At 31.7% G+C, this 20,325-nt stretch overlaps 1 protein-coding gene across 1 annotated transcript; it reads right to left on the bottom strand.

Annotated features, from left to right (window-relative positions):
* Positions 1–1,412: 1,412 nt before the first annotated feature.
* Positions 1,413–2,834, bottom strand: LOC147393003 (B-box zinc finger protein 32-like). The gene has a single exon (XM_086456835.1). The coding sequence runs from the start codon at positions 2,421–2,423 to the stop codon at positions 1,641–1,643; it is 783 nt and encodes a 260-aa protein (XP_086312961.1). The 5' UTR covers positions 2,424–2,834; the 3' UTR covers positions 1,413–1,640.
* Positions 2,835–20,325: the final 17,491 nt, after the last annotated feature.

The raw sequence follows: 20,325 nt of genomic DNA, 5'->3' as shown, positions 1-20,325 counted from the left end.
TTATGTGGCTTAAAAGTCTTGGATTGAGCTGATTTTTTGTAAGGATGATTTCTATGGTGAGGAGATCATCCTCACCAAAAATTAGTCGAATCTGAAACTTTCAATTCCATCAAAAGTGATTTAAGAATTATGAACTATCGATTGTTTATCGAAAAATTGCAAATCACTATTATTGGACTTAGAAATGTTATATTCGGCTGATTTTTTTTTTGTGAGGATGATCTTTTCACCATAGAAATCATCTTCACAAAAATCAATTCAATCCGAAACTATTAAGTCACATAGGACTAGACTTTTGTGAGGTTTTCGTTGGAATATGATTCAGAGCCCAACACTATCCATTAAGTATGTATAGAGTTTTTTTTTTTGTTGATGTTTTAGTCTCGTAAGTGTGTTTTTCTTTTATTTTTACTTATACATGCCTCAGGAGGATGAAAATTCCATAACGACATGAAACATACAGAATTTTTAAAGGTAGATTGACTTTCAACCCATGAATATAAAGATTTTTCTCATCTAAGATCCACGTTACCCAATTATGATTTTAACTTCTAAAACTTCGTCGCTTATTCCATCTCAATAACTTCCTATTTACCACACTCATTCTATTTATATGTTATTTCTCAATTATCCATCGATATGCATTGGCCCAATTCCAATTTGAGTGGAAGAAATTACCTTAACTTTAACTTAGAGAACTGTTATTGACACGTCAAATTTTACTTATTACACTCTAATTTCTTAAATTATTTATCACACCCTAACTAAAATTTAAAACACACTATTCAAACCTTAATAAAACACGCTATTCAAACATTATTAAGGTTTGTTTCAAGTTATAATCTCAACATTATAACATGCATTCAAACAATTTCAATACTTGTTTATCATTATTATTAGACTTATATAGAATCCTAAACTCAAAAAATAGACATCTAGCATAAACAAATGAGATCTTTTATTGGCACTCCAACTTTTACTTATTGTCTTTAAGATAATTATAAAAACACCACACAAATTAATAAAGGAAATTCATACTATAATTGAATTATTTTGTCTTATATGAGTTAGAAGTCACATTTGGCCATTCTCACAAAAAATTAGTCTATTTCAAAACTTCTAACCCTATCAAAACTAATTTATAACAAAACTAATTTATAAAAAAAAAAAAAAAAAATGAACGATTTACAATTCTTAAACTTATTTTGATCCCCTTATCATAAAGATCACCCTCACTAAAAATCAACTGATTCCATAACTTTTAACTCCTGTAAGACTATGATGTGGTTAGCCTTATTAATTTGTGACAATGCTTTTATAATTAATTAAGAGTGCTTTTATAATTAATTTCAATAAGTAAAATTTGGGGTGCCAATAGCAGATATGTTAACTTAATTTAAGTTGAGATGATATATCAAATCCCTTTCCACGATCTAAATCTCTTAATACAAAACCATTCAAAGACAAACTACAAATTCACATTAAAGAACCTATGATTAAAGAAAAAAAAAAACTAATATCAAATGTTACTTTAAATTTTGACTTTTAATGTGAACTTTTTCCGTAAAAATTATATTGTTCTTTAACTAACACGTGTGAATTGGCATAGCTTCCACAACACTCCCACGTGCTGATCAATCTTAGCACTCAGCCCAACCTTCCTCTTGATCTTGCTGCGCCGTACGGTTGATGTTCAAAACAGGAGAGATTTTCGACTCAGCCATTAAGATTAGCTTAGCTGGCACGCCAGATATCTCTTCAAGCTTCTTAAGATTTTGCCACGTGTACTCTGATCTTCCCTTGCAGATCTTCAACGAGAACCAGAGAGACGAAGCAAGAGAGATCCGAAAGGGCAAACTCGTCAATTTCTGCGAACATAGGGAGAGAGCTTGAGACGCAAGAGTGGCGGAGCAGATACTATTTAGCCCTAGTTTCCTGCACCAAATTACCAAAATGCCCTCCGCCTTCATATCAACCTTCGATGAATCTCGAGATTCAACCATTATATTTCTCTTCTTCATCTTCGATCTATTCTTACTAGAAACATCTGTAACAGAGCTCGACCTTGCGATCTTTTTCTTCCTTCGAAGATCAAAATCGATTTTCTTCGGTTTCGTTGCAGAAGCACAGAAGGATTCAGCGCTTGAGATACAAGTCGAAGACGAAGAAGAATCGAAACAATGGTGACCGGATTCCGATGAACAAGACCGGCAGATCTGACGACATGGACGGAATCCAAAGCCGGAAAAACGTTTTCCGTCGAATCCTTTACATTTGGAACAAACAGTCCGGCGAACATGACGAGCTACCAAGAAATTCGCTTCGTGAACCCTAGAATCACAGCTCCAACAAAGAAAAGCAGAGTCCGACACACAATACAGCGAAGCATCTCCATTACAAAGCGCACAAACCCTAGATTTCATCTCGAAATCACTAAAAATCTCGCTAAAACCTAATCCCTAAACGGCTTGGAAGCAGTTTTCCGGCGATCTAGAGCAGAGAAAATTCGAATTCAGGCGACAATTTTCGGCCAGAATGCAGCGAATTCCGGTTGGGAGAGTATCGCGGGAAATCTGGAGAGTGAAATTTTAGGGTTTTGAGTTTGAAAGATTGGGAGGAAGGGATTTATTATATGAGAGAGAGAGAGAGAGAGAAGTGGTTTTGAGGAAAACCAGGAGTGGTTTTAGAAAGATGTGGTTTTGGAAGAAAAGCGTATCAAAGAAGATTTTGATTGGGAAAAAAGAAAGCGAGGACTTAGTATGTGTATGAAGGCTCCGCCTCTCCTTCTCGAGCGTCTTCTCTGTCCACAGAACCTCGTCTCCCTCAAATAACTCGAACTCACTCTTATTTAAAACAAAACAATATGTATTGTGATTTAGACATACCCCTCCAAATTTTAGTGAATATTAGAGAGAACCCCAATATTTTAAAACTAATTACATACCCCTTGACCTTGGTCTATTTCTCTGAGATATTTAAATGACTTAAATACCATTGTCTTTGTATAAAGTTCCTTAATTAAACTTGTTTTTAAAACCAATTTTTTTCAATTATAAGATTCTAACTTTTTCAACATTCAAATCTCCAAAACAAGATGGTGTTTTTGGAAAAGAGTTGATGTTAACAAATTCAAGATGTCGGAACTTTTGAGTAAATATGTCTTAAATGGTAAGATTTTATGTTTTTCAATCTTCAAATTTTTAGAATAAGATAGGATTTTAGGAGAAATAGGAACTTGATTTGTCGGTAAAAAAATCAATGATTTTCTACATTATATTGAAGATGAGATAAAATAGGTTAAAAATAAGAGAAGATGCCAACTTAGCTAAGTTGGTAAGGCATGCGGAGTGTTGATCCCACAACTGTGTTCGAAACCATTGAACTCACCTTTAACTACAAACCCTTTATTCACCTAGTCAAAAAAAAAAAACAGACAATAAAATAATTAACCCAAAAAAGTTAAAAACTTGAAGATGACAGAGTTTTGGCGAAAGCAAACAATAAAATAAATGGTTTTAATTAGAGATTGAAGACAAGGGTATTTAAGTCATTTCATGTTGGAATAAAAGTGCCCACGGAAATATAAGAAGTTTACCGGGACATAACCGACAGTTGCATTTTTATTATAAAAAGTCCCTTGAAATTTTGATAATTTAAAAAAAAAAAAAAACTTATTTTATGAAATTTGTTACCCACCAAACCCAAACCTCACTTGGTCAAGTTTGTTACCAAGGAGACCCTAGAGGTTGGAGTGGACAACCCAGACTCCCGCCATAAAATTCAAATTTATGAGCTTAATTTTTACCAATGAATTCTAACCTTATCAATTTGTGGCATAAAAAACATGATAAAAAAGGGTTAATTTTCAAAGTTGAATTTTAATTTTAAATTTAAAAATTTGATAATCATCCATTTTCAACACCTACGATCAAGTTCAAAAAGGAATTTTTGATTTTCAAAATTTTTCTTTTGAATTTAAATTTTTCCATAAAATCTAGAACGCTTTGTTGTTGGATTGTTAATTCGATAATCCATGTGAGTCCAATAACACTTGATAAGATTTGAAATCTTATTAAATTAATCAAGGTAACATGTTGAAATAACAAACTTAATAAAATAAGGGAGTTTTTTGTAATAAAATTGCAACAGAAAGGACTGCCAGGTAAATCTGTCATAAAAGTTCCGTATACTTGATAAAAAGAGGAGTGGCGAAAACACCCACGACTAAGTTTGTATGGTTGTTGCTGAGTTGCCCCCAAAATATCTTCGTCTTTCCACCCAACTAGAGTGGTGTCCACAACAAATTTCTCAATGAGAGTCAAAACGATCTCCCCAAGCTTTACACGTGGCAAATTTGCACTACGTAGCGTCATAGACGCGTCTAAACAATTTCATCTCCACCATGAGTTCTTAAAGCATCCACTTTTGACAAGAATATTAAAGTCACTCCCCGCCAGCTTAGGAATGTGCCAATGAGTGTACACATTTATCCGGATCCGAATCGAAATCAAATTAAAAAATTTCGATTCAGATTCTTTTTTTATTGGATTCGATTAGAACTGGATCTAATATGAAATCGAACCGTAACCATTTGGTTCTATTTAATGGGTACCCACAGATACCTAGAATCAATTTATTTTTTACATTATACATGATTGAAGATTTTTTATGTTTTAAAATTAACATATATCAGGAAAAATTCTTTAGATTTCATATAAACTAATTATTGGAGTTTAAAATGGGTTATTTCTTTTTAAAATTATTATCTGTTAAATAAATGAATTTTAATTTTTGAAAATAAAAGTCATTAAATCATTTATTTATTGGAAAAAATTATTATTAAGTTGATACTTTACAAATACTTTATTAATTTTTAGAAGGAATTTTTTTTATGTAATGATGTTGAAATATTTTTTCCCATTTGATTCTTGAAAATCGGATCCGACAAGTACTTATGATTTTTGACTATTCCAGTTCCACTTATTTTAAAATCGAAACTGGCAAAAATCGAAATTGAAAAAATATAATGGTTATGATTCTAATTTTCATAGGAACCGATCCCTTGGCAATCCTAAGCCAACCACATGAGATGATTTGACTTTGAAGGAACTCCCCTCATTACAAGACATGTGGTGTTTTGAATTTATTTCAAACCCTTACATTTCCACCAAATTTTTGAATACTTCCTTGAAAATGCCACATGTAATTCAATGGAGAGGGTTCCTTTAAAATTTTGAAGTTGCCTCGCTTCGAAGCTTTTTCCACATGAGGTTCTTCTTTGGGGTTGGACGAATCCAATTCTGACAAACATGAGCTAGTGTTCCATCAAGTTAGATATTGTGTCGCCTCGAAATCTAATCAAGTCGAGGTCGAGTTGACTTGGTTGAGTCTCATATCAACTCGATTGACAAGATTTAAAACTATATTTTCAAAAATCCAATAATACAAGACCTAATTGTAAAGACCTCAAATCTTTGGGATATGGTTTATACGGTCTCGGTCTCTTAAGATATTGTTTGTCACTCAATCATAAATAGTGTTTTAATTTTATAATTATCCCAACTAAAATTGAACCTTGTACGATTAGTTTTTTTTATTTATTTATTTATCCGATTAGCTCACTTTTAATGAGTTCAGTAATTCGATGTTGACGAGATTTGAACCCAAGTCTTTGGTATCATCACTTAAGGACTTTACCAACTAAATTAACTGACACCTGCTTATATGATCAATCTTGATCATACAAACCTTGAAGTACTTCTTTATTTCTAATGTATGCCTCTACGATCTTACTTTTGATTTTATTGTCTTTGGCTTAAAAATTGAACGATTCTAACAAATATATCAATTCTTTATGGGCTATATCATCTTACGCTTCTGATTCGATGCAAATCTCCTCTTACCCCAAACGTTGCTATTAAGGAGAAAGCCTCGAAAGCTTATCTTTCTAATATCAAATCGATATTTTTTAAATATTTTTGTCCATTATTTTCTACTATAATTTTAAATATGACTCCTTAATTTTATCAAATAATAATTTTGACAATTTTTAACATAACCCTAATTTTTAAAATTAACCATCATAAATCCAAGATTTAATTAAACCACTTGTTAATTGTTTCCATCCACTTCAAGACTTACATAATTAAGTTTGCCATCTGGGCTTTAAAAAATTTCTAATCTTCATTTTCACTAAAGCCTTATGATGTATTTTATTATTCTATATCATATCATAATGATTTATTCCTTAATTATTGATTTATATTCTTTTTATATATTAATTTTTCTTAAAAAGCATTATTTTTTTACTAATGTCAATGTTTTTTCTTCTTGAGTGCTTCTCTAGTAATTGATTTCAGTTTGGGCACACCAGTAATCAAATCAGGAGTCTGACTTGAAGCCAGTAGGCCCACGTGTCGATGATACCATGATTCGGTTGGGTTGACCAAAGGACACGTGTAATGGTATAATAAGAGTGACTTCAATCTTTCTTTTAATTATGGGAATGGATCGGGTTTGGATTGGATCTAGGGATGATCTGACGGACCGAAACCTCTGTCATAAGCATAGGATTCAATCCACGTCGTTCTTGTTGGATCTCAATATCAGGATCCAACTCCAATCCAATAGAAAATGGATTGAATCTAGACCAAATCAAATCTGATTTGATATGTAAAAAAATTAAATTCATACATTTAAACAAAATATATAATATAATTTACATACTTTCTCACATTTTATTGAACCAATCACCTAAAAAATCAAGGACATGATTGATCTAGAATCGACATGATAGGCATCAATTCCATATCGCAATCCTATCAAAATTCAAACCCTTTTTCCAGATCGAAAGTTATCGGATCAAAACAACTAGGATTCTTATTGGATCTTAATATTAGGATTCAACTCAAATCTAATAACAAATGTTTCAGGTCTAGATCATATCAAATCTGATGTAATATACAAAATTTAAATAAATTTCATATATTAAAAAAAAAAAAGACTTATAATATAATTTACATATTATCTCACATTTTACACTATTAGACTCATACCCTATTGAGACATGGTTCATCCAAAATCAATCTGATAAACATCAAATCCAAACATCATAAAATCAAATCCTTGTTTTAGATCCAAAGTGGTTCGGATTTTGGGTCTGATCCGATTGATCTACAACTCTAATTATAAGGGTATTTTATAATGGGCAATGATATTAAGACAGCACTAATAAATAAACACAAGTGATCTTTTACTATATAATAATGATGTGGTAATAGAGTCGAGTTGGGGTGACTCAAGATTTATTGTGATTCTCACAATTCTGACATGGACATGCGTACATAATCGTAGATGGTTTTTACTCGTATCACGAGAAAACATATCTCAAAGAATTCTACATTTATATATATATAAATGTTATTGGCACTACTATTTTTTTACTAATTACAATCCAATTAAAAATAAAGAAAGAAAGTGAATGATTGAGAAATGAAATAATAATTTGAGCCAAATCTTTGTAATATTCGAAGAGTGTGTTTTAAGAAATTGGGGTGTAATAAGTAAAAGTTGAGTTGGCAATAGCAACTCTTCCTTAAAAAATAAAATAAAAAATTAAAAGAAGGTCAAGAGGTGGCGAGGAGTGGTTGATTGCGTGCATGGTGCATCTCTTCACCTTACAAAGTGTATATGATGACGTGGCAAATTTACAACGACATCTACACGTGTGACTCATCATAACAGATTCAGTTTAATAACCACAAAAAAGAAAAACCAAAAGTCAGAGTAAACACGGACATAACGTCTGACACGTGGGAGAAAAGAATCGGTTATTAATAGGCGGCTTACAGTACGCCACGTATAATTATTCGATTTGATTAAAAGGAAGCTTTTATGGAAAAAAGAACCAACCACGACATTCTCCAAAATTTAAAAAAAAAAAACTATGAATTACCCAAATTACCCCTCACCATGTTCGAAACATTCAATTTTGAATGAAATAAAGAGAATCACGAGGAATAAATGGACATAATAATTCGTGTTGATGATGAGGTGATACTACATGCATTGCATGTGATAATTTGGTAAAGATTCAATGTCACAATTAAACCTTCAAATCTCATCTCATCTCATCTCAGCCTAACTTTTGCACATTCTTCAAAATAATACTTAACTGCCGTTATAACAGTAACGATATGGGGCGACTTGTACTTTTCTAAGATTAGGTTGATTTAGAGATGGACCTAACGTTTTTGTCAAATATTACATCTACTCATGTGTTTTTCAAAGTGGCGACGTGTCTTACTGACCTAAGCTTTTGTAATAGAGATTATTAATATAAAATGACTTAAATGGGTTGAAAACTGAGTCTTCTTGTTTTTATATTTCATGTGTGACGAGATGACTCAGATAAGTCAATTCGATATTGATGGGAGTGAGACAAGAATATGATTTAAAAATCATGGTTGGAAATAACTTCAAACCATTAGTTGGTTTTATTAAACATATTCCTTTATTTGATTTTTCTTTTTAAATTATTTTTTTTAATAATGGATTGGTTGGATTTGATATAATAGAATGAAGGATTAAGAGTAAAGATAATATATAATGTTTGTAAGCTAATGGATAAAGAAGTTTGATTAAGTTTGTTGTGCTTATCTCTTGGATTGGTCTATTTTAAGTTAAAAATAATTTATATTATTTTGACTTTTATAAAGTGTTATGAGAATGTTTATAAATGCTTATAAAACTCTTTTTTCCCCTGATTTTGGATTGATGATTTAGATTTTTTTTTTTTTTGTCTATGAGATTCAATTTTAGATAAGTTAAGGGTTTGTTTCTTACAAAAGTCAATTTCAACTTCAGAAGTTGGTTTTTGAAAGAAGTAGAAATTCAGAGTCTAAAAAGTCACATCCAACAAAATGTTGATCGTTATAGAAATACATAAACCAGAAATTTAAGTTTTTTTAATAGTTTTTTATTGTTGGATTTTAGTAAAATAGTCAGAATACCCTTAATGTTGATAATGCACCCAGAATGCACAAAAAATGAATAAAGTACCTTAATAAATATATATATATGGGTCGGGTTCCTACAACAACCATTGCGACACTGTTTGTCTTATATGGGCAAAAATGTTTGGAATAGGCTGATTTTTTGTGAGGATGATCTCTGTGATGAGGGGATCATCCTGGCAAAAAATCATCCCATTCCAAAACTTGTAACCCCATCAAAATTGATTTACAAAAATTGGACGGTCTATAATTTTTCAACAAAAATTGGACGGTCTAGAAGTTTCATAATGAGCTGATTTTTGGCAAGGATGATCTCCTCACCACAGAGATCATCCTCACAAAAAATCAGCCCATTCCAAACATTTTTGCCCATATAAGACAAAACACGTTGTCTATATGTGTGTTGAAATGATTGTCGTTTGAACCTGACCCATATATATATATATATATATATATATATATATATATATATATATATATATATTATAATTCTATTGAAATTTCGACAACATCTCTTCTTAAAAATGAACATATGATAAAGAAAATACCTACATAATACATAATCCAACATCCACATAATGATGAAGGGTGTTTTGATAATAAAGTAATGATGATGAATTACTTTTGGTCTTAGTAGTAAAGATGAAGGGTATTTTGATTATTTTTATTTTTATTTTTTAAGGTTAAATTTGGTTGAAAATTTGATTAAAGATGAATGATATTTTGAAAGATAAAAATTATTTTGGTAATTCACTTTTATTTTTTAAGGTTAAGTTTGGTTGAAATTTTGATTAAAGATAAAGGGTATTTTGATAATTTCTTTATATTTTTTAAGATTAAGTTTGGTTGAAAATTTGATTAAAAATCATTCCTTTACTAAAAATCATGGTTGGAAATAACTTCAAACCATTAGTTGGTTTTATTAAACATATTCCTTTACTAAAAATCATGGTTGGAAATAACTTCAAACCATTAGTTGGTTTTATTAAACATATTCCTTTATTTGATTTTTCTTTTTAAATTATTTTTTTAATAATGGATTGGTTGGATTTGATATAATAGAATGAAGGATTAAGAGTAAAGATAATATATAATGTTTGTAAGCTAATGGATAAAGAAGTTTGATTAAGTTTGTTGTGCTTATCTCTTGGATGGTCTATTTTAAGTTAAAAATAATTTATATTATTTTGACTTTTATAAAGTGTTATGAGAATATTTATAAATGCTTATAAAACTCTTTTTTCCCCTGATTTTGGATTGATGATTTAGAGTCTTTTTTTTTGTTGTTGTGCCTATGAGATTCAATTTCAGATAAGTTAAGAGTCTGTTTTTTATAAAAGTCAGTTTCAGTTCCAGAAATTAGTTCTGGAAGAAGTAAAAACTCAGAGTCTTAAAAGTCACATCTAGTAGAAGCTTGTTCATTATAGAAATACATAAATCAGAAATTGAAATTCTTTTGACAATTTTTTATTGTTGGATTTTAGTAAAATGGTCAAAATACCTTTAATGTTGATAATGCACTTAGAATACACAAAAAATGAATAGAATAACTTAATAAATATATAATTACATTATATATATATATATTAAAAAATTAAAAATAATTATTTTTAATTTAAATAAATTTATAAATTTTATATTTTTATCGAAATTTCGATAGCATCTCATCTTAAAAATGAACGTATGATAAAGAAAATACCTACATAATACAAAATCCAACATCTACATAATGATGAAGGGTGTTTTGGTAATAAAATAGTGATGATGAATTGCTTTTGGTCTTAGTAGTAAAGATGAATGGTATTTTGATTATTTTTATTTTTATTTTTTAAGGTTAAATTTGGTTGAAAATTTGATTAAAGATGAAGGATATTTTGAAAGATAAAGATTATTTTGGTAATTCACTTTTATTTTTTAAGGTTAAGTTTGGTTGAAATTTTGATTAAAGATAAAGGGTATTTTGGTAATTTCTTTATATTTTTTAAGATTAAGTTTGGTTGAAAATTTGATTAAAGATGAATGTATTTTGATAAAAATGAAAGGTATTTTGGAAGATAAAGGGTATTTTGGTAATTTTATTTTTTAAAGTTAAGTTTGGTTGGAAATTTGATTAAAGATGAAGAATATTTTAGTAATTGATAAAAATAAAGGGTATTTTGGTAAAGATGAAATGTATTTTGATAATTTCCTTTCATTTTTTAAGGTTAAATGGTTGAAATTTTGATTAAAGATAAATAGTATTTTGATTAAGATGACAGGTATTTTGGTAATTAGAAAATATGAAGGATATTTTGGTAAAGATGAGAGATATTTTGATAGTTTCATTTTATTTTTTAAGATTAAGTTTGGTTGAAAATTTGATTAAAGATGAAGGGCATTTTGATAAAAATAAAGGATATTTTAAAAAATGAAGGGTATTTTGGTAAAGATGAAGGGTATTTTAGTAATTTTATTTTTAAAAGTTAAGTTTGATTGAAAATTTGATTAAAGATGAAGGGTATTTTGGTAACTACACTTAAATTATTTTACATTTTTAACTTCCCACAAAAGTCATTTGAAGAAGTCCCTCTTAGACAACTTCTTTTAGGAGTTATTTTTGAGTTTCAATTAAAATCCACAGGAGTCAAAAAAGTCCAAACGAACATCATTTATCTAATTTTTTTGGTTTAAAAGCAAAAAAATAAACTAGCTCCTAAAGCTCAAAAGAACAAGGCCTAACTAGTCTGATTGTTTTCATTTTATATTTTTTGTGTTTCTCTAATTTTTATTTTGATTTTCTTGACATGTTCACCTATTTGATTCCTTTGGTTCCACGATATTATCTACAAAGTACTTCAGATGTATTTACTTGCTATTAATGACTATTGACTTTGTTCTGTAGGTCATTATTTGTTTTAAATTTCTTTCATTTAGAGTGATGACTATCCTATTTGTCACTCTTTTGGCATGGATTGTACTTATGAACATCATTGAAGGAAGACTATGAAATTACATTTTTTTTATACTAATTCCATGAAAGTACATTTTAGTTTTCTTATTGTCAATTTTCCTTGACAACCTTTTGTAAATTGTTGTATGGGCATCACAATTATCTTTTTCACATGTTTGAAAATTAATTCATAATTATAAAGAGACTTATTATTGAGTTTCTACTTTCTTTTATAATTTCACCACAATTTGGCAAAATATTCATTGTTAAATGAAAGTGCACAAACATCATAATAGTTGGGTAGCTAGATAACTTCAAGAATAATTGATTTATTCTTGAGAATGGTAAATTTTTTTTCCTTGTGGAGTTAAAAGAGAATGAGACCCACATTAAATAATTAACTAATTTTGAATAAACCTTAGTAGTTAATTTTTTTAGTACACAACCATTCTTCCCGTGGGGGATTTTTTAAGATCTCTCACTCTTTGAGATGTGTTATATTAAATACAAATAATGATCAACTCTAATTTTCTTCTTCAGTAAGTTTTTAAGTTCTGGTCTTCTTTTCCATTGAAGTTTCTAAGTTTCGATCGTCTTTTTCGATGATGCTTCTAAGTTTTCGATTGTACTCTTCAATCTCCTTAATCTAAAAGGACATTGATGTGGTACCAGCCAAGGAGCCTATGACGATCAAGTTAGTGCTTGATATAAATTGTAGAGTAAAGAGAAAGAATTTTGGGGTAGAGAATTATAGTGTGTTGTGACTTGGGTTTAAATGGGAGAAGTCTCTCTATTTATAGAGTTGGCTCATTAACTTAAAACATTTAAATTCTTCCCATGATGTCTAAGCCTTAATAACCCATGATGTCCTTATGAATTTAAAGACCCACTCTTTAGACTCTTAGTGGCTTTAAAGCTCCACTCTGTTGACTTTTGTAATTGACAAGAGAAGTGAATTTTACTTTGTAGCTAATTCATCTCGGTGATAGGTCAATTTCTCGATTTGACTTGGTCGAGTTATGTGTCTGCAACTCTATCAGGCATTTATGTGTGTTTTACTTTGGTGATAGAGCATATCGTAATGAACTTTACTACTTGGATAACCTTATAGTGACTAGTTATAATACTTTGCTATATCAATCTTCTTAGAGTAATTCCCAAAAGTAGGAGGAGAAGTAATAGTAATAGTAACAACATTAATAGTATCAGCTACTGAGAAAGAGTATGAGAAGAACAAGAAACATTAGCATAAGCTATTGAATAAGAGTAAAAGAAGAAGAAGAAGAAGCAGTAGCATAAGCTACTAAGCAGGAGCAAAAGAAGAAGAGAAAAAATAGTAGCAGCTACTACTGTTGTTGACATAACTTGGTCAAATCATTTAAGTGTCAGGGAGAATGATCAGACGATATAGCAAGGGTTCGGCTCCTTGGGGAGGCCGAGCCTCCTTCCAATGAAATAGCAAAGGATCGACTTCTAGAAAATGCCGAATTTTTTATATATGAAATAGCGAAAGGTCGACTTTTTTAGGAAGTCGAACCTCATTCGAATAAAAATAACAAAAGGTTGGATCCTTGATGAGGTCGAACCACTTTATGAGATAATGAATGAAGATGTTGGCTCCAAAGGGAGGCCAAACCACTTTATGGATAAGAGGATGAAGAGGTCGACTCTTATGGAGGCCGAACCACCTTGTGATTGAATGATTGAAGGGGTCAGCTCCTCTGGAGGTCGAACCACCTTATGATGAAATAATGAGTCGAATCCCCTTGTGGTCGAACTGGTTGAGGCATGGATTTATAATGGGTTGGACCCTTTGAGTGACCAAACCACTTGGATTTAGGTTGGACGGGTTGAACCGGATCCAAAAACCAATATTTGGAAATTTTACTAATCCCAAGGAGTGATTTTTTTGGTTCTTACATTTCCTATTCTTTTTATTCATTTATATGACTATCTTGTGTGACCGTGGGAGTAGTTTCACCTAAATGTTGCACCCACGATAATAAAAAAAAAAAAAATCCTCTCTCTCTCTCTCTCTCTCTCCTCTCTCTCTCTCTCTCTCTCTTTATATATATATATAGGGTCCTGTTCAATGGCCAACTTTTTGGCAAAATATTTTTCAAAACATGAGTTAGAAGTTTTGGAATGGGCTGATTTTTGGTGAGGATGATCTCTACGGTGAGGAGATCATCATCACCAAAAATCAGCCCATTCCAAAACTTCTAACCCCATCAAAAATAGTTTACAAAAAATGGATGGTCCACGATTTTTCAACTTGTAAACATGGGTTAGAAGTTTTGGAATGGGCTGATTTTTGGTGAGGATGATCTCCTCATGAAAAATCAGCCCATTCCAAAACTTCTAACTCATGTTTTGAATATATATATATATATATATATATATATATATATATTTTTTTTTTTTTTTTATGTAAATTTAAAGTTTGGGATCAGTATATTGTTGGACTTTTGAAATTACACAAAATTGTCCCACCACCACATGTTTACAATCTTTACTCTTTTTCTTCTGTCTTTTCAGTGTTATTAAGAAAAATCTGAAATTACAGACTTGGAAAGTTTTTTGATGGTAATGCATGGGGTAGTTCTATTCAATTGTCTAGCTCGTAGGTATTGAAGAAGCTCATATTTTATTGTCTTTTGCCTGATTTTGGATGAAATGACTTGAAGGAATTATAAAAGCACTCATGTTATGTTGGAATTTAAATATTTAAGGGATTTTTCATCTCTGATGATCAGATCACAGTAACTCCAAGATCTTGATCTTGATTGTGCTTGGCTTAGGACGAACCAAATCCAGAGCTTGGACGTCAATGTTGTGGTAAGTAAACACGCAAACATTTTTCTAAGGAAAATATGCTTCTTTTCTTTAGTAAAAATCAATTTTGTACTTTTGAGCATTTTCTAGGCCATTTATTTGATGTAGCATGAGAGATTGATTGTGCTTCACTTCAGAATAACCAATATAGAACTTAATATCAAAATTTTGGTATGTGAATTGCCATTTTTTCTAAGAATCCCTAATCTTGATAAATTAAGTTCTTCTCTATACCTAATCATGCTTTATAGGGATTTAAATTTTAATATTGGATAATGCTAAAGTAACATTGTGAGGGACATTTTTGATATGAAGTATGTAGGAGCCATAGATGCTTTTCTTTGAGATCTCACTTGTATTTCAATGAAAAGCACATATAGCTCCTACACACTTCCACGTCAGAAATGTCCCCCACAATATTACTCTAGCACGACTCTTTAATATTTCATTCATAAAAAAGGAAAAGATGATGATCTTATGATTCTCTATTCGTTCGACTTTTAAAGAACTTTCAATCAAAGAGTTTGATGGCCAATTAACATATTTTGAGAAATTTTGTGGCATATATATATAGGGCAGTGTTCCGTATATAATATTATAGACAACGGTTTGTCATATATGACAAATTTTTTTTGTGAGAATGATCTCTATAATGAGTAGATCATCCCCACAAAAAATCAGCTGATTTTAAAATTTCTAACCTTATGAAAAGTGGTTACAAACTAACAGTTAAAATAAACGGTCCACAATTTTTAAACTTGTAAACTGGGGCTAACAATTTTAGAATGGGCTGATTTTTTGCAAGGATGATACCCTCACCATAGAAATCATCCTCACAAAAAATCACCCCATTCCGAAACTTTTTGCCCATATAACACAAAACACGTTGTCTAGAATGTTGTCTACGGATCCTGACCCATAGATATATAGGGTGGTGTTCGGAGTTCCTAAAGAGAGCTAAACTTTATGCCAAACATTTTTTCAATGTATGGGTTAAAAGTTTTAGAACCGCCTGATTGTTTGTGAGGATGATCTTTATGATGAGGAGATCACCCTCACAAAAAATCAGCCCATTTTGAAACTTCTAACCCCATCAAAATTGGTTCACAAAAATTGGACGGTTCATGATTCTTCAACTTGTAAACTAGGTGTAGAAGTTTTGGAATGAGCTGATTTTTGGTGAGGTCGAACTTTATTATTTGATTCTCAGTTAAAGGTGGTTCAACCTCCTCAAAGAGTCGACCCCTTGCTATTACGTCCAAAGAAAGTTCAACCTCCTCAAGGAGCCGACCCTTTGTTATTTTCATCCGAAAGAGGTCTGAGCTACTCAAGGAGTCGACCCCTTGCTATTTCATTCGACCCTTCTTTCAAATACCAAAGTGATTTGACTTAGTTTTGTCAACATCAACAGTTATTACTATTGCTACTTCTTCTTCTTGTCCTACTATTGCTCAGCAACTTATGCTGCTACTTCTTTTTCTCTTGCTTCTGCACAATAGCTTATGTTACTTCTTCTTCTCATATTCTTGCTCAGTAGTTGATATTACTAATGTTGTTACTACTATTATTACTACTCCTCTTCTTACTTTTGAGGAGATTGATATACTAAGGGAATTGTGTGAAGCTATCCAAGTAGCAACATAATAAAACCTTATAACTAGTGATCATAAAGCTACCAAAGTAACAAAGGTCATTATAATATGTTTTACTACCAAGGTAAAAAACACATGGTATCTGATAGAGTCGCAGATACATAACTCAATTGAGTCAACTCAAAAAATTGAACAATCACAAAGTTAGAGTAGTTAGATATTTAAGATCATTCCTCATGTAGGTTACAAGAACCATGAGGAGTGGGTCTTTATTATCTTCAAAACATCATGATTTTTATTACTATAAATGCAAGAGAATAGGAGTGAGTGGTTACAACTGAGTTTACTATCTCTTTTAATGAGTTCAATCTATAAATAGGGAAACTTCTCCCATTGAAAGAAGATAGCACAATCAAACAACAACTCTCTTGTACATGTTCTCTGTTTTTTTTTTTTTTTCTTTGCAATTAACAAAGATCTAACTTGATTGTCAGAGACTCCTTAGCCGACACTCTACTAATGTCTTTTCAGGTTAGGACGACACAAGACTATGATTGGAGACTTAAAAGTTTTACCGGAGAAGACGATTGAAACTCAAATTCTTTGTTAGAGAAGATGATCGGAGTTGCTCATTTATTGCAATCCACATTTACTGCAACACGTATCACAAGGAATGGAAAATCAAAAAAACCACCATACATATGATGATTTTCTTATTACCAAAATACAAAACTAGAATAGTATATGAATTTACATATTTCGGATAAATTTCACAGGTGATTCTTTTACCTAAGGGTTAGGCTTAATGAAAGCAGCGTGCCTGAAGCATATACTCTCTTGTAGATAATTAATTGATAATGTACTTGAATGGAAATATTATAACGTTGGTCCAAATGACACCTGATTTACAGTCGAGGTTGGGTTTGAAAAGAAAATTTTCTGAGATATATATACGGTTCAAGGGACATGGAAAAACATATGTAAAAACAATGGTTTTTCAAAATATGGGTTAGAGGTTTTGGATTGAGCTGATTTTTTGTGAGGATAGTCACTATGATGAGAAGATCATCCTCACAAAAAATCAGCTCAATCTGAAACTTCTAAATCCATCAAAACTGACTTACAAATTATTGATAAAAATTGATAAAAGATCGACGGTCCACATTCTAAATCACTTTTAATGGGATTAGAAGTTTCAGATTGGACTGATTTTTCTTTTTCCGGATGATCTTCCCATCATAGAAATCATCCTCACAAAAAATCAGCTCAATCAGAAACTTCTAACCCATATCTTAAAAATTCATTAATGTTACATTATTTTTACATATGTTCCTTGAACCTGATCTTATATATATATATATATATATATATATATGTATATATGGGAAATGTTCAGCAACAAACATTTTGACAAACATTTTGGCAAAACATTTTTCAAAATATGGGTTAGAGGTTTTGGAATGGGCTGATTTTTGGTGAGGATGATCTCTACGGTGAGGAGATCATCATCACCAAAAATCAGCCCATTCCAAAACCTCTTACCCATCAAAAATGGCTTACAAAAAATGGACGGTCCACGATTTCCCAACTTGTAAACATGGGGTTAGAAGTTTTGGAATGGGCTGATTTTTTATGAGGATGATCTCCTCACCATAGAGATCATGCTCATCAAAAATCAGCCCATTCCAAAACCTCTAACCCATGTTTTGAAAAATGTTTTGCCAAAATGTTTGTCCCTGAAAGGGACCCTATATATATATATATATATATATATAGGGTCCCTTTCAGCAACAAACATTTTGGCAAAACATTTTGGCAAAACATTTTTCAAAACATGGGTTAGAGGTTTTGGAATGGGCTGATTTTTGATGAGCATGATCTCTATGGTGAGGAGATCATCCTCATAAAAAATCAGCACATTCCAAAACTTCTAACCCCATGTTTACAAGTTGGGAAATCGTGGACCGTCCATTTTTTGTAAGCCATTTTTGATGGGTAAGAGGTTTTGGAATGGGCTGATTTTTGGTGATGATGATCTCCTCACCGTAGAGATCATCCTCACCAAAAATCAGCCCATTCCAAAACCTCTAACCCATATTTTGAAAAATGTTTTGCCAAAATATTTGTCAAAATGTTTGTTGCTGAACATTTCCCATATATATATATATGGAAAATGTTCAGCACCCTAAGTTTTACCACACACTTTAACAAACGTTTTTTGTCCTACATGGGTTAGAAGTTTTGGAATGAGCTGATTTTTGGTGAGGATGATCTCTATGATTAGAAGATCATCCTCCCCAAAAATCAGCCCATTCCGAAATGTTTAGCCCCATGTTTACACGTTGAAAAATCGTGGACCGTCCATTTTTTGTAAATCAATTTTGATGGGGTTAGAAGTTTTGGAATGAGCTGATTTTTGGTGAGGATGATCTCCTCACCATAGAGATCATCCTCACCAAAAATCAGCTCATTCCGAAACTTCTAACCCATGTAAGACAAAACGCGTTTGTTAAAGTGTGTGGTAAAACTAAGGGTGCCAAACGGGACCCTATATATATATATATATATATATATGGGTCCCGTTCAGCACCCTAAGTTTTACCACACACTTTAACAAACGTGTTTTGTCTTACATGGGTTAGAAGTTTTGGAGTGGGCTGATTTTTTGTGAGGATGATCTCTATGGTGAGGAGATCATCCTCACCAAAAATCAGCTCATTCCAAAACTTCTAACCCCATCAAAAATGGTTTACAAAAAATGGACGGTCCACGATTTTTCAACGTGTAAACGTGGGGCTAAACATTTCGGAATGGGCTGATTTTTGGGGAGGATGATCTTCTAATCATAGAGATCATCCTCACAAAAAATCAGCCCATTCCAAAACTTATAACCCATGTAGGACAAAAAACGTTTGTTAAAGTGTGTGGTAAAACTTAGGGTGCTGAACATTTCCCTATATATATATATCTCAGAAAATTTTCTTTTCAAACCCAATCTCGACTGTAAATCAGGTGTCATTTGGACCAACGTTATAATATTTCCATTCAAGTTCATTATCAATTAATTATCTACAAGAGAGTATATACTTCAGGCACGCTGCTTTCATTAAGCCTGACCCTCAGGTAAAAGAATCACCTGTGAAACATGAGTTAGAGGTTTTGGAATGTGCTGATTTTTGGTGAGGAGATCATCATCACCAAAAATCAGCCCATTTCAAAACTTCTAACTCATGTTTTGAAAAATGTTTTGCCAAAAAGTTTGCCATTGAACTACCCTATATATATATATATATAGGGTCACGTTCCTACGACCCTTATTACGACTCACATTGCAACACCATTTTTGTCTTATATGGGCAAAAAGGTTTGGAATGAGCTGATTTTTACTGAGGATGATCTCTGCGATGAGGGGATCATCCTTGCAAAAAATCATCCCATTTCAAAACTTCTAACCCCATCAAAATTGATTTACAAAAATTGGACAGTCTAAAAATTTTCAACTTGTAAACATGGGGCTAGAAGTTTCATAATGAGCTGATTTTTGGCAAGGATGATCTCCTCACCATAGAGATCATCCTCACAAAAAATCAGCCCATTCCAAACATTTTTGCCCATATAAGACAAAACACGGTGTCGCAATGTGAATTGTAATAAGGGTCGTAGGAACTTGACCCATATATATATATATATATATAGGGTCCCGTTCAGCAACAAACATTTTGGCAAAATATTTTTCAAAACATGGGTTAGAGGTTTTGGAATGGGCTGACTTTTGGTGAGGATGATCCATTTTAAAACTTCTAGCCTCAGTTTACAAGTTGAAAAATCGTGGACCGTCCATTTTTTGTAAACCATTTTTGATGGGGTTAGAAGTTTTGGAATGGGCCGATTTTTGGTGATGATGATCTCCTCACCGTAGAGATCATCCTCACCAAAAATCAGCCCATTCCAAAAC

Source organism: Akebia trifoliata, chromosome 10 (genome assembly GCF_017979445.1).
Source record: "Akebia trifoliata isolate Shusen 1 chromosome 10, ASM1797944v1, whole genome shotgun sequence".
NCBI classification, from domain to species: domain Eukaryota; kingdom Viridiplantae; phylum Streptophyta; class Magnoliopsida; order Ranunculales; family Lardizabalaceae; genus Akebia; species Akebia trifoliata.
This window is presented reverse-complemented; position numbering and strand designations above follow the sequence as displayed.